Source organism: Centropristis striata, chromosome 10 (genome assembly GCF_030273125.1).
Source record: "Centropristis striata isolate RG_2023a ecotype Rhode Island chromosome 10, C.striata_1.0, whole genome shotgun sequence".
NCBI classification, from domain to species: domain Eukaryota; kingdom Metazoa; phylum Chordata; class Actinopteri; order Perciformes; family Serranidae; genus Centropristis; species Centropristis striata.
Genome location: NC_081526.1, coordinates 33701293 through 33717131, shown reverse-complemented (window position 1 = coordinate 33717131; position 15839 = coordinate 33701293). Strand labels below are relative to the sequence as shown.

The 15839-nt window shown below is 39.2% G+C and overlaps 1 protein-coding gene across 8 annotated transcripts in view; it reads left to right on the top strand.

The window, feature by feature from the left end:
* Positions 1 to 15839, top strand: part of lrrfip1a (leucine rich repeat (in FLII) interacting protein 1a) — a 62308-nt gene that overhangs the window by 41085 nt on the left and 5384 nt on the right. For 2 of the 8 annotated variants that reach the window (XM_059342756.1, XM_059342754.1), the window contains 9 exons: positions 4602 to 4628; positions 5333 to 5458; positions 6997 to 7068; positions 8180 to 8350; positions 9109 to 9201; positions 9422 to 9514; positions 9697 to 9789; positions 10370 to 10514; positions 11424 to 15800. In XM_059342756.1, coding sequence (XP_059198739.1) covers positions 4602 to 4628; positions 5333 to 5458; positions 6997 to 7068; positions 8180 to 8350; positions 9109 to 9201; positions 9422 to 9514; positions 9697 to 9789; positions 10370 to 10514; positions 11424 to 14887 — 4284 coding nt within the window. In that variant the 3' untranslated portion in view covers positions 14888 to 15800. Of the gene's footprint in view, positions 1 to 801; positions 862 to 2398; positions 2477 to 4007; positions 4107 to 4601; positions 4629 to 5332; positions 5459 to 6996; positions 7069 to 8179; positions 8351 to 9108; positions 9202 to 9421; positions 9515 to 9696; positions 9790 to 10369; positions 10515 to 11423; positions 15801 to 15839 lie in introns of those variants that run through there. The other 6 variants (XM_059342761.1, XM_059342760.1, XM_059342762.1 and 3 more) reach the window with 5 other exon arrangements.

The following is a 15839-nucleotide window of genomic DNA, read 5'->3' as shown; positions in this document are numbered from 1 at the left end:
CCTTTTAATATATACCAAACATGTTTTGCTTTAACATTAAATAAGGAACCAGCAACGCTTATAAACATACAATATATAACTAAATAGTGCAGACATGCAAAATCAAAATTCAAATAAAAAACACATCAATGTCATTAATTTATTAAATAAAAATTAAATAAAAATCTTATGCCTCTTTTCTAATTGCATCCTTCTGATTTAAATATCAAAATAAACTTTTTCAACAGGTTAATAAATTCTGCCTTTCTTTTCGCCATTTTTGGGAAGGGGTAGCTGGGAGACAGCTCTAGCTTGAGGTTGCTATGACGACTGTCACAGAGGAGCGTTTCTGGGTCCTGTCCTGATTGACGTGCCAAAACAACAGCAGGGCATTGTGGGATTTGTAGTATTAGCTGTAAACGCGGCGTATAATACCGGCGGGTCAGCTTTTATAGTACAATAATAAGATAATAATTTGATAAATAAAATTACACTGCGGGCCAAATTTGGCCCGCGGGCCAGAGTTTGACACCCCTGCACTAAACCTTCCACAGCGTAACAAGGAACACAGTATTTCTCCTTCACACACACACCACCATTCTTAAGAGCACTTGTTTGTCTTCTGAGGATGAGATTGAGTGCGTCCAGTGAAATGCTTTATCACTTTATTATTATTTTAACATAAGTCACCGTACATTTGAGGTTTGAATGGATCCACATATGGAGCACTGAAGGCAGGGCGTGGTTAAAAAAAGCATGAAATAAAATCACAAAAATGTCATTGTTCACCCTGCTGAAGCTGTATGTGTTTGTGATGTGCAGAGCTTATATGAAGACAGTCTCTGCAGCGGGTCACGGCGAGCCGCCGGCTCCGCCTCTCATGTAAGATTTTGTTGGACTTGTTGGTTTGATGCACCTGAGAGTGACCTGTTGGAGTGATAACATTAACTATTGTAGAGGAGTGCATATAAATTCAGCCTGTGAAATATTAGAATGAAGCATGTATGAACTGTGCTGTAATTTTGTTTAGAGCCTGACGGATGCTGAATTTTGAGGCTGATAAAAAAAAAATCAATATATCGGCCGATATTCTGACATACATATAAACATGAAGCGTTACACATATATTGTTATAATTTATAGACAGAATGGGATTATTAATAGAGTGCAAATTACTTATTTTCGTCGGGGTTGGGGTCGGGCACAGCATCTCCGCTGATCAAAAACATAGTGATCTTTAATTAACCGGCATCGCTAAATGTGCTAAAGGTGCTTGTTGTAAACAAACAGAGATCACTAAGTGAACACCTCCTGCCGCAGCAGCACATACACACTGTACTGCTACAGAGCTAACTGTTAGCCTATTACCAATTTGCAGACTCCAGCTCTGCAGCTGGGGGAGACTGCTGCAGGAGGACTGTTTCGATTCGTTGTTACTCTTCTTAACGAGCCGCCGTCTCCTGCGACGTCATTCTGGCTGCTTGCTGCTTCCCCTCCTTCTCCTCCTCTTCTTCTTTTCCTTTTACTGCCCCCACAGGTCACAAATAGAAGTTTGGATAGCTCACAAATCAGACAGATTTTTAACGCAATGAGAAATATCGTTGAGTTAAATCTCGCGAGATCTCGTGGCAAGAGATCCCGTCACACCCCTACCCACACTTTATAGCAACCGCCTTTTTAAAGACACGTAAAAACTCCAAAATTCACAATTTTGGAGTATTTACTAACGTGTTTTATGTCATTCAAATCCTCATTGAGTTTGATACAAGCCATGGTGCTAAAATGCTAACTTACTTCCAGGTTTAAGAACTCATCACTGTGGCGCCCTGTTAAGACTGCAGTTTTAGGGAAGTCCTAACCACTAAAGCTGAGTCCTTCTTGCAGCGGACCCATGTCTCCCCCTTCCATTCTCTCTGTCACTGTCTAATAAAGCTGATCAGTTACTTTGAAGATAGACATCGCTGACAACAGCTTTTAGTGTCTCATTCTGTTCTGCTTGCTACTAGATTGTAAGTCAGAATGCGCTCTGTTGGACAAATGATGCAAGGACGCCATTTTTAACTTACCCAAGCATCTTTTTGTGTCTTATAAGCTGTTAAAAAAGCTTTCATATTGTTGCAGTATGGATCATATATATGCCGAGACAGATATATCTGCGAAAGGCCGATATGAGCTAATAAAATCAGCGTTCAGGCTCTAGTTTTGCTGTGACATTAATAAGACTGTCTGAGTGATGTAATGCACTGCTGCATGGGAGTTTTCATGTAACTGGTATTAAACTTAAAGAAAAGAAGATCCAAGATGTGCATTCAGCATGTTGTGGTCCAGCTGTCTGTTTCCTCCAGCATGTGTTGCTACTAGTACCATTGGTGTGAATGTGCTCATGCAGACAGAAACATGATGTGTGTTTCCTCTTTAGCCTTCAGAGTACACTGGTTATCGCAGCTCTGGCTCCAGAGTCTCCTCCAGAGCCGGTTCGGCCCGGGCCAGCCCAGTGGTGAGCCTACCCAGACACCCTGCAGCCCACGTGTACATGATGAAGTCTATGACTGAACTCGTGGTCTATGGTTCACCTTGACATTAGAGGATGTTTTTTTCAGGCATAATTAGGCTGTGTTCAGTTCACCCACCCTGGATGTTACAGTGACTCAGGCCTGGCGTAGTTAATTTGGGAATGTGCAAACACATTTTTGTTTTGTTTGTTCTGTGTGCAGAGTGCAGAGAATGAGCAGGTATTTCCTGGTTGACCTGTATAGCACAGTGCTTACAGGATGGTAATGTTATTAAATGTTGGTGAGATATGACTTGAAGCACACAAGTCCCCCAGGTTAAAACAAGTGAATGTCTGCTGAGTGTGATGTCATCAATTATGATCACTAACCAGTTTTAGACAAATGGCAGGCTGGAGCCATCTCTCAGAGTTTTAGCTGAGGGTGACATACGTTTAAAATGTATTCTTGGATTTAAATATCCATTAATACATGTACAGAGCCTTTGCAGTAGCAGCCCCCAGACTCTGTACATCCATGCAGCGCAGTCCCTAAATGAAATCCCACCTCTTTTCTCTTACCTTCGATTAACCTCTTCCTTTTGCAAGTGCTGGGGAATAGTGTCTCTTTGTAATCCCTCAGTTTCCTTTTAAATTATCCCTTCTTTTTTTGCTTTATTTTAACTCTTGCAGGCAATGTCTTTTCACCCTTTTTGTTTCTTTAACCTTTGTAAATCCTGTATTTTTTTTTGTTATTAAACTTTTTATTTGAAGAAAAACTAAACAGCACATACATGTTGCTCTACATCTTGTAAACATGTCAAGTCTTTTCATCAAAACATAGAAAGAAAGAAATGGTTTTAAAAAAATAAAAATAAAAAACATAATATAAATAAAATCAAAATCACATCCTTGCAAAAGCATTTAAACTCTATCACAATACTCTTACAAAGACATACTTATACCTTAATTGATAGGCAACTTGAAAATCAGAAGAAAAAAAAAAAATAAAGATAATAAAGATAATTTGAAAATCATAATAACAGCCTTAATAATAGTGAGTTCATCTGCCCCATGTAAACCTTCCTTCATCCATGTTTTCTTCTGCAAACAGAACCTTATCATGGGGTGATAACATTGATGACAAGAGCAACATCAACTCAAATGATAATACTAGTAAATTAAATAAAGATAGTTTGTCAATCCTGTATTTTATTGCACTTTATGCACTTTTATGTGAAGCACTTTGCTGTGGCTCAGCCCTCTGTAAATGCGCTATAGAAATAAAAATTGAGTTGAGTTCGGATATTTTGTTACAGAGGCTTTAAATGGTTACCCCTGAGGTCACAAAATAAGATAAGATGATAGATTATTTTCCAGCTGTTTTTTGTTTTGTTTTGCTCAAATGATGATTTGTAAAAAATTCTATTCTTTCCCGACTTCTTCATTATTCTGCTTCTCTCCTCCCTGGCCTGGCTTCATCTGAAACTGTCTTTCTGCTCCTTTGTGGTTCTGTTTCGCCCCCTGGTGGCCGATACAGGACAACTGCGGCTCTGTTGCCAGTTATCTGAGGAGTGCGGCCAGCAGCAGCGTCCTCCCCCGAGACCTGGACGATGTTACTATTCCTGACTTTTCTGACGTGAGTGGCTTTGCCCCCGCAGGAGGCCGGCGCTGTGATGTGAGCTGAGTTCCTGCTTGGTTGCTTGCTTGTTTTGCCACACGTCCTTCCTTTCTGTGCACTTAACCCTGTAAGGGGGGGCTTATACTGCACACTGTGTCTGTGTCAGAGGTTAATTTGTGTGTTGACTGCGGAGACTACCAGCTTGTTTTTTTGAAAAGATTGTTTTATGTGCGTGGAAGGGAGCGATCACTGAAGACGGCCTGTTGTTGAATAGAAAATTGTGTCAAACTCATGTTTTGGGTGTTTTGACTAATTATTTGCATGGTGTTGGACATCAAACTAAATGTGTGCCTTTTCTCAATGTGTTTAAAAGTGGAAAGCCGATTAGAATAGTTATAATGACTGCAGAGCTGCCTGTACTGAGGATTTTGTGGCTTCCTTCCTTCCTCCATCAGTCGGTCCTCTCAGCCCTCTGTTGTTCTGACTGTTTTTTTGTTTTTTTTGTCTCTACAGGTGGAGGACAGAGATTATCTGGAGAAGGTGAGTGGATCACATCACCAGAGTGACATCAGTAAATATAGACTAATGAGTAACGAGGGTGTTGTAACATGTTTTGTATTGATTTAGTACATTTCTTTTTTTCTTAATATTTTTATTAGGAGGTAAAGCAGATTAGAACAAGAACCAATGTTATAATTACATGGAGTATCACATCACATCCGCATCACAATTGAAAATATAAACATATCGATACAATAGAAATACTGTGCATCATGAAGAATGAAGAGCAAGACATACGGTCTGCCTCCTAGGATGTATTCTTATTTTATATTTGTGGCCCAATAGGAACATGATTGGGTGACTAACAAACAATGTGTAAATCAAATAATAATAATAATTTAAAAAAAGTAAAAAATAAGGTGAAAATAAATTAATTATTATAAATAAATAAGTAACTGAGGATTCTTGTACAGGGGTCTAAAGGGTGTAGACAAAATACAAGGGAAGCCAAAAGAAGAAAATAACAATAAATAAATAAATAACAATAATGATAACGATAAGAAGAGAAACAAAGAGAGGAGGTGGGGGTCCATCAATCAGTAGGTATAGAGTGAAGAGAGTGAAAGAAATTTAAAAAGGGAAGTCACTTGTTATAGAATTTATCAGAGTTACCTTTCACTGAATATCTGATCTTGATTTTGTACATTTTGTAATGAAAAAATAACGTTCTTCTTCTTCCTCAGGGATCTCGAGCAGCTTCTGCCTTAACAGCAGGAACCCTCACCTCTTTAGGCGGGACTTCCTCCCGGAGAGGAAGTGGCGAGACGGCTATAACTGTAGATGCAGAGTCGTCTTTACGAGAAATCAAGGTAATGCCAAGTATGGAATAACGATTATGGAAGCCCTCTGTGTTGAAATTATAATGTAAATTTGCAAATTAAATTCCAATTCTACAATAGCGTTCTCATTTTCCACGTATTTATGAGTTACTGAGTAAACATTTTAATGATGCAATTACAAAATGTACATTTGTGCATTCCATGAAAACATATGAAACATGATTGTGTTATTGTGTGGCTTTGGTGAATTTTAACTCACCCTTTATAACACCAAAGTCTCACATAACACAAAGAAATAAACTGTCAGAGGCTGTGGTCCACCAGAAACTCTGTATTCTGCAAGATAAAATGACTGTTTTTGTTAAAGGAGTTTGGTGCCTTTGACGAGAGCATCCTTATTAGAAAGGGCTTTCTGATGGCAGATTTTTGCATTTTTATTCAGATAACACATTGAAAATTATAACGCTTTTGGGGAATTTTCAACCTCAAGTTTACATGAACATTTTTATAAATTCCATCCAGAGAGGACGTTTCCTTGTGGCTTGTGGTTTCATTAGCTGTCATACAGGGATATTGGATCATTTTTAATGAAAAAACAAAAGATTTAGATGAACAATTACTCAGAAGATAAGTACCAGATGAAGCCATTTTAACATGGTTGCAAACAATTATAGTCATGACACACAAGTTCACGGTTTAATCTTCAAAAATAATTATTTGCTAATTGACCAAAATTGGTCATCAGTTATTCACAAGTCTCCTATTCTACAGATAACTATCTACATCTATCTATTTCTACACATACACTACCGGTCAAAAGCTTTAGAACACCCCAATTTTTCCATTTTTTTATTGAAATTCAAGCAGTTCAAGTCAAATGAACAGCTTGAAAGGGTACAAAGGTAAGTGGTGAACTGCCAGAGGTAAATAAAAAAAGGTAAGCTTAACCAAAACTGAAAAATAATGTACATTTCAGAATTATACAAGTAGGCCTTTTAAGGGGAGCAAGAAATGGGTTAACAACTTAACTCTATGGAGTCTTGGGCTATTTTGTCCATTTTTGAATTCTTTTCATGTCTTTGTAAGTCATTTTGTGTCTTTTTTTGGTAATTTTGTGTCTTTTTTTGTCATTTTGTGTCTTTTTTTGGTCATTTTGTGTCTTTTTTAGTCCTTTAGTCCAACATAAAATGTGATTTTGAATCTTTTTTTTACTTTCAAAACACTATCATGCTCAATCAAGAATTTTAAATGTTGCAAATGTGCATTAATTTCAGAGTACACTGAGACATTAAACTGCATAATTTTCAATTAAATTCTGGAAAAGTTGGTGTGTTCTAAAACTTTTGACCAGTAGTGTAAGTTCTATATGGAAAGGATTAAATGCAACAGACAGAAATGTTCTTTGCGCTGATAAACGCTCTGTGAAGTTCTGTGCTGTCGTGCTGTTTTCATTCTGTCTGCAAACACTTCCTGTGCTGCTGTTTTCATTGTCACCAAACCTTCTGTGTCCGTCACCTTCTCTGATTCTGTCACGCTGCTCTGCTCGCTGCTGCTGCACTCTTCACCAGGAGATTCATGAACTGAAGGATCAGATTCAAGATGTGGAATCCAAGTACACACAGAACCTTAAAGAAGCCAAGGTATCAGCCCGAGACCCCCAGAACCCCCAAATCCTGAACCACTATTAACTCAGTTTGGTGTTTCTAACCACTATTTACTGCTAAAGTGGGCCAAATATGCAACCCCTTCACTGTCACATAAATTAAACCTTTTCCTCTATAAATCAACAAACCAACTTTTGATTTGAAACTAGTTTCCATGGAGTCATTTAGGAGCAATACTAGTGCTCCAGACTCAACACAAATATTATGTAAGGTGTTATTTCTCATGTATTTCGCCCCATTTAAAGAAATGTATAGCAAGAAATGTTGAAATAAAATAATACAAAAATAAACAAGTTTAGGGGGATAAATAGGGGGAAAATGCAAATGGAAAATTATACATAAATTAATAAATACAGAAATAAATCAATTAAAAATTATTTCAATCATTATTAAAATTTTTATTCATTTAAATATTAAAATACATCTATAAATACATAAAAATGAATTAAAGGAAAAATTATACAGAAATGAATAAATACAGAAATAAATCAATTTAAAAATGTAATTAATAAAAATAACAAGAAATGCATAGATAAATAAGTAGATACATTTAAAAATAGTTTATTAATTAAAAGGAAATGTTAAAAATTAAGTAAATAAATAGGGTAATTAATATGAAGATCAATTTTTAAAAAGTAAATTAAAAAAATATCAAACATTTTATGAATTGTTAATGCCTACATTTTTAAAAAATATTATCTTTGGTATATTTAATTGGATATTAATTTTAATTTTTGGTTAATTTATTTATTAGATCTTTTTATTTTTATTTTGGCAGCTTCCATCCTCCGTAGAGCTAACTGGAAAAGTTGCATCTGCATGTTGCACATCTTTATTTATTTTTTTTATTTGGTGTGTGTGTGCGTGTGTATGTGTGTGTGTGTGTGTGTGTGTTAGTTACCTACTTCTTGACCTAAATTTCTGGACTCTGGAGTCTCTGCCAGCTGCTTCCATCTGTCACTCCAAACATAATATAGTCTAGCAATTCTATTTAATAGAGGAAAGCATGATTCTGCAGTTTTACTGGAGGACACATTCTACCTGAACCAGCACCTTTTATAATGCTCCCTCTCTGTCACCACACCAGGATGCATTAGTCGAAGTGGAGGAGAAGTACCGTAAGGCCATGGTGTCCAACGCCCAGCTGGATAACGAGAAGAACAACCTGATGTACCAGGTGGACACACTCAAGGACTCGCTGATGGAGCTGGAGGAGCTGCTGGCTGAGTCACGCCGCGGACACGAGGAGAAATGCAAGGTACAGCAGGCAAACACACACATATTTTTTTAATTTTATTGTTTTTATTGTTTTTATTTATAACTATTTGTGTATGATTGTATTCTATTTTAATAACTGTACAGTACTTTGGTCAACTGAGGTTGTTTTTAAATGTGCTCTATAAATAAACTGTGACTTGACTTGACTTGATATAATATGAGAAATCTATAATAAAATTCTCAGCCATTTATATTTATAGCAGCTTAATAACAGCTTTATATTTGTATGTAAGCAGTGGTGCAAAGTAACTAGGTACATTTACTCAAGTACTGTAATTAAGTTCAATTTTGAGGTACTTGTACTTGAGTATTTCCATTTTATGTGACTTTATACTTCTGCTTCACTACATTTTAAGGACAAATGTTGAACTTTCTACTCCACTTTCCACTGTCCATTCTGCGTTATGAGTACTTTTTATACTTTAAGTACATTTTGATGCTGATACTTTTGTACTTTTACTTCAGTAAGTTTTGAATGCAGGACTTTTACTTGTAGTGGAGTAATTTCACGGTGTGGTATTAGTACTTTTGCTGAAGTAAGAGATCTGAATACTTCTTCCACCACTGTATGTAAGGACATACGACAACAGTTCTCAGAATAACTATTCAGACATCACACTGAACAGTGATTAAAGTAGCTCTCCTGTAATGTGTCTGGTTGGGCTGTGTATCAGATATATGTTGATAATGAAAACAAAGGCGTTACTGGTTGTCAAACTGTCTCTTTTGTTCTTGAAGGATTATGAGCGAGAGAAGCACGCCCACACTTGCCTTCAGTTCCAGTTCAATGAAATGAAAGAGACGCTAAAACAAAGTGAAGAGTTGCTTAATGTGAGTATTTGTCCCCTCAATGTGAATGTGTGTTTCTCAGAGTGGAGTCTCCCGTTGGTTAAAGACACATGTTCAGACTTTTGGCTGCATGTCGGGCTTAACTTCACAGCTTTCTGTTCATTTCACACACTGTTTACACAGTATGCATGCACTGTTTCTCTCTTTTTTTGCCTTTTCTCCCTCTTCATCACAAACTCCATCTCCTTTTCCTGCTGTTTAGGACATCCGTCAGCTGCGTATCAAAGAGGAAGGTTTTGTTAGAGAGATATCTGACCTGCAGGAGACAGTGGAGTGGAAGGATAAAAAGATCGGGGTACGGACCTCTGAGACCTGCTCCAGCACTTTTATCACGTTCACCATTTACTTTTGCACACATGAATACATTTTTTATCTCCTTTGCATGAAAGTGAATGCCAACTTCTACTTTTTCAACTCTTGTACACTTCTTTTCTTTTCACTTTCTATCACACCGTGTCACTCGGGCGCGCTGCTCAGGCCTTAGAACGACAGAAAGAATACACAGATGCAATCCGAGTTGAGCGGGATGAGCTCAGAGAAGAGGTGGTGAAGCTGAAAGACATTCTGAAGGTACTCAGTCAGTGTGTGAACGCCTGTTTCAGCCTCATGGCTCCGCTTTTGGGAAGTGCATTTGAAAATGTGCAAATAAAGTTTTGAAAAGGTTAAAAAAAAAACCTGGAACCTGGTTTAATGAAGGAGGAAACTTTTAGGAATATCCTGGAGATACTGGTTTCATATGAAACTAGAAGATCTAAGGATCTATAGGCAAGTCCTGCATGTGCATCAGGATATTGTGACGGGAAATTGTTTAAATAACGCTGCAAAGTTCAGCTTTCTTTTAATGTTCCATCACCCTCATTGTGGAGAAATAAAAAGACTGAAGTGAGATGAATACACTGAGAATTTTCTGTTATTGGACAAAACAATTCTTGATTGAATTTGATTTTGTGGACACAAAATGCAGTTAAAAAGTTAAATCGCAATATATTGTATTATGACTCAGGTATCGGGATAAAATCGTATCATGGGGCCTCTGGGGATTCAGACCTCTAGTAATTACATGTTTACTTTTGTTGTTTTTGAGGTCATTTTTAAAACTGAATATACAGAATTTGCATTGGAGCTCATTTTTGACTGTATTTTGTTTTAGAAACATGGAATAGTTTTGGGACCTGATCTCAACATCAATGGAGAGGTTGGGGAGACAGAAGTGGACGGGACCCCCGGTGCAGACGCTGCTGCCCCGCAGGCTCAGGACCTACAGACCTCCCCCCCGGAGGGGAACAGCATGCTGGGTAAAACACTTTGTGGAATAACTCTTCTCACTGCACGGCTTGGCATCAAACTGTCTGAAGACTTCATTTTAAAATGCTTTAGCGTAGTGATGGAACAGACATTTTGGTAATTAAAATATAACAGTGAACACTTAGATTTTCATATATATATATATATATATATCATTTTGGAGTGAACTCTTCAGTTCCAAGTTTTGAGCTGCTGGAATGTGAAGTTACCTGAAAGGATAAGGCTGGTGATAGTCTATATTTTTCTTCAGACCGAAACTTTGTTCTTGAGCTTGGAAACTGAATGCAGTTATGAATGCATTATTTACTAAGTTTTATTCTTTTCTTAGAATTTGTTGACACCAGAAAAATCTAGAGAAACACCAGCCTTATCCTTTAGGAAACTTCTAGCCAACCTCTTGCTTTCCTGTACAAACTAAGCCACACCTAGTTTTTTCTGCATTACTAATGTTTTGGCATTGAAGTCTTTTCTCCTGCACCTTTTTTAAAAAATAATTTCAGCTAATGCAGATCGGCTCTGAGTCACTAACTGTGTGAATGCAGGTGGTGTAGGTTGTGTATGCTGCCAGGGTGGATGATGCAAAGAATTTGAAATTTGAAGCAAATAGTACAACTTGTATGTGTAAGGGACGTTATTGTATATGCACTGTAACGTATAGCTGCCGGCTTCTTTGTGCTGGGGATCAAGAACTTCATCTGGGCGTTCTTCCTACCTTCCTTCTTCTTGTTCTTCTTGTGCTTCTCTTGGTCATCTTGGCTCTGTGCTGCTCTTCCCGGCCACTGAATCAATCAGGTGTTCAGCCTTACCTTGACTGCTGCTGATGCACTTTCTCAAAAAATCATGTCTTAAGTCAACATTGTTTACCACTCGATCACCGTATACTCTTGATGATCTCTCAGGCAACACAGAAGAGACTCAGTTGAGAAGTAGTGGAGAGGAAGAGGTGGATCCAGAGCAGCATCAAGAAAAATCTGAGGAAGCCAAAGACATGAGCTCTGAGACACTATGTAGTAGTGTTGGTGTGTCTACACTGGAAGCATCTAGTGAAGGACAGCCAACAGAAGAACTACAGACACCCTTAGAAGAAGATGAGAAGACTACCACAGAAAAAGAAGACGATGTTGGAGAACCTAGCCCCAGCAAGGACTTGAGTGTTGTCATTAATGACCAATCAATTGCAGCAGCCAAAGATATAATCATTTGCACCCCTGAGCTTCAAGGGATTGTAACAAGTTCTGAGGAAAATGTTCCAGAAACAGAAACGCCTGAGGTGGGAGATTTAGAGGAGGCAGAAACCAAAAGTTCTAGGGTTGACACACACAGCGATAACATTAGAGAGTCATGTAACAACTTCTCTGCAGAGCAAGAGAACAAACGGGAACAAGATGAGGAAAGTCATTTGAGAAATACAGAGTCATGTCATCAGCAAAAAGTTGCACAAGATGTTGTGACAGAAAGTTCACCCGATGAGTCCGTCCCACCTGCCTCAAATGGAGAACCTCAGCAAGAGCCTGAGAACGCAGAAGAAGCAGAGAACGAGGAGGCGGAGGTAGATAAGAGTACATCTCAGCCTCAGGGTGCTGCTGCTTCAGGGAAGAAAAAGAAAAGGAAGAGGAAAGGCAAAAAGAAAGGGGCAACTCATGAGGATAAGAACCAGCAGAAAGATGAAGTAGATAAAGAAAAGGGCCAAACAGAAATGGACATTAAATCAGCTGTAGGAAACTGTGGGCCATCAACAAAACCTGAAATTGATTCTATCAAGGAATCAAAGATGGATGAGGTTAAGAATGAGCAGGACAAGCTAGAAGCGAAGAAGCTAGATGGAGTAGAAGCAGTGAAACCCACTGAAACCCTTAGTCCCAGTGAAACTCTCAAAGAATCAACAGTGCTTCAGGTTACAGATGACAAGGAACAAACTCTGGAAACAGGGAATGTAGAAGAAGCAGTGGCAACTCCTGAAACGTTTCCTCACATTGAAACTCCAGAGGAAGTAAGAGTAGATCATGTTAAAGATGACCAGAGCGAGCAACAGACTCTGGAAATTGAAAAAGTAGAAGTCGTAGAGGCAATGACACCCAATGAAACTCTCAAAGAATCAACAGTGGATCAGGTTACAGATGAGCATGACAAGGTACAAACTCTGGAAACGGAGAACGTAGCAGAAGCAGTGGCAGCTACTGAAACGTTTTCTCATGTTGAAACTCCCAATGAAGTAAGAGTAGATCATGTTACAGATGACCAGAGTTTGGAACAAAGTTTGGAAATTGAAACAGTAGAAACAGTAGAAGCAGTGACAACCACTGAAACTCCTTCTCCCAATGAAACTCTCAAAGAATCAACAATGGATCAGGTTATAGATGAGCATGACAAGGAACAAATTTCAGAAACAGAGAATATAGAAGAAGCAGTGGCAACTCCTGAAACGTTTCCTCACATTGAAACTCCAGAGGAAGTAAGAGTAGATCATGTTAAAGATGACCAGAACGAGCAACAGACTCTGGAAATTGAAAAAGTAGAAGTCGTAGAGGCAGTGACACCCAATGAAACTCCCAAAGAATCAGCAGTGGATCAGGTTACAGATGAGCACAACGAGGAACAAACTTCAGAAACAGAGAATGTAGAAGAAGCAGTGGCAACTACTGAAACGTTTCCTCCTAATGAAGTAAGAGTAGATCATGTTACAGATGACCAGACCAAGGAACAAAGTTTGGAAATTGAAACAGGAGAAACCGTAGAGGCAGTGACACCAACTGAAACCTTTCCTCAGGTTGAAACTTATGAGGAAGCCAGAACAATTGAGCAGGATAGGGAACAGAAGGTAGAAGAGTCTATAACAAGTCCTGTTCCAGAGGCCGACCTCAGTATATCTGATCTTATCGACAACTCCAAAGGTGCTGAGACTGCAGACGGTCAGGACAACGAGTACACGTCCAGTGTAGATAACTCTAAAAGTGAAACGGACATCTCAACAAATGACAATGTCATCCATACTGAGTCCAAAGTTGATGATAGTGTAGAGGATGAAGTTGGTTCCATTGATGAGATTAAATCTGAATGCACAACTAATAATAACCCCCAAAACACCTTAGAAACAAGCAGTGAGGAAAACACTGAGGCTGAATCACACGATCCAAGCAGCGGGGACATCGCTGCTGATGAATCCGAATCCACAAGTAAAGACAACGTGTCTGTGTCCACGTCTTCTACTGACTGCTTGACAGACGCTCTCTTGATCTTATGTGGCTCAGAGCCGCCCTCAAAGGTGTCTGCAGCTGTGAATGCGAGCAGCGATGAGACCCCAATCGAGGTTTCAGAAAGAGGTCCTGATGAGACAGCTGAGACAGGCAAAGATGAGGAGAAACCAAGAGCAGAGGTTGATCAAGAACTATTCACTGCCAGTGAGGACGGGAAGCTCAAAGAAGATAGAATAGAAAAGGAGGAGCTGAACAAAGACTTGCAGGACGATGAAGTTGAACCAGACGGCTCACATGACACCAAGAGTTGTGACAGTGCATCCTTAACAAAAAACACTGATGAATTAGACTCTATAAAGAATCTGTTGGAGACTGAAGAACTGGGTGATGTAGAAAGTCAGACGTCACAGTGTGGGGATCACGAGATCACTACCCCGGACTCTGAAATCGGATCATCTACCGAGCAGGACCACAGTACTCAAGAATCAGCTGCTGCAGAAGATCCACAACATAAAAACAGCCAAAGCCAGACCCAACAGCTGCCTGAACCCAGCACTGACGAGCCTGAGGATGAGGATTCATCTGAACCCGCCCTGAAGGAGAGCGACGAAGAGGAGGGCGGAGATGACGAAGGACAGTCTTTTGATTTTGACGACATGGACATGGAGGAGGCTGTGGCGAAACAGGAAGAAGTTGAGGAGGGAGTTGAGGTCATGTCCGATGGAAGCAACAACGGTAGTTCAGGTCCAATAAATAGACAAGACGAGCCAGTTGAGAGCATTGACGAGAAGTGTAGAGATGAAGGGGCTGACCAGGTAGATACACTAGATCCTCCAGACAACCAGAAGTCTTTGGCTGACGAGGATGCAGCATCTGAGAAGAGGGAGCAGTTGGAAAAAGAGAGAGCAGATGAGCCAAGGCAGATTATAGAAGAAGGGAAGGTTGTGAGTGTTGGGGAGTTGGGGGTTGTTGCAGAGAACGTTGACCAGGCCACGTCTGTCCCCGTAGAGGAAGGATTAGACGCCATGAAGCTGCAGGGTAAAGATTTGGATTTACCAAAGAGTGCAGAACCAGTGGGCAGTAATAAAGAGCCTCAGCAGGCAGGGAAGAAAAATGGCAAGAAAGGCAAAGCCAAGCCTAAAGAGGAAGAAAAGTGTAAGATGTCTTAGCTTCTCGATGGTATATAGTATAGATATATATCATTTGATCTGCCCTCTACTAGCGTTCGCTTAGCTGTTTACAAAATGTTAAGATAAGTATATGTGCAAAATCTCACAGCACTTTGATTCTTTGTATATTCTTTTAATGAAAACATTATGAGGTCCAAACGTGAGTTTTCATTGTGGAGAGATGAGAACGTAAACTGTTTGCTTACAGTACATTTTACTATTGGGCAATACTGCATTTGCTATATCAGGTAACATTATTGTGTTATTGGTGCACATTTGTCATGCTGCTTGTTATTATGTGTCATAGATATTACTGCTCTGCACCCAACATATTATTATGATGCTGCAACTTCATTTAATATAAAGCACAGATGTTAATTGGTCATTCTCATTAAAACTCAAATATTCCATGTTGTAGCTGTAATGTCGACGGTTAAAAATGAAAAAAATGTCTGTAGATCCTGTTCTGTTCTCAGGGATTAATACAACAGTTGTTGGCCATTTCTATCCACAAGAATGGAACATGTATGAGAAATGTATGTTTGCATTTTGTTGCACTTAATGGAAAAAATGAACGTGGTGCTTCCACACTGAAATGTCAATAAATCCCCTGCTGTTACCGATTTGAAATGTTGATCTAAATTTTTGTAGGGAAATGAATCGTGTCAGCTCCTGGCAAACCATGATTTCCATCACATTTTACACCCAGATGTGTCATTATATATACCTCACATATAGTGTGACTGTAGGCCTGCCAGTGTGTGCTCTTGCTCCCTGTTCTCCACAGTTTGCATGCTAACATTCCCCCTCACACTCTGCTCCATCACTCCCCCATGGGTGCCTGCACTGTTGCATGCATCATCCTCCCACCCTGACCCAGCCCCCCTCCCACCATCTCCTTGGCTCCTCCCATCCCTGGTATGTTAACTTTTTTTAACAATGGATCATAGCA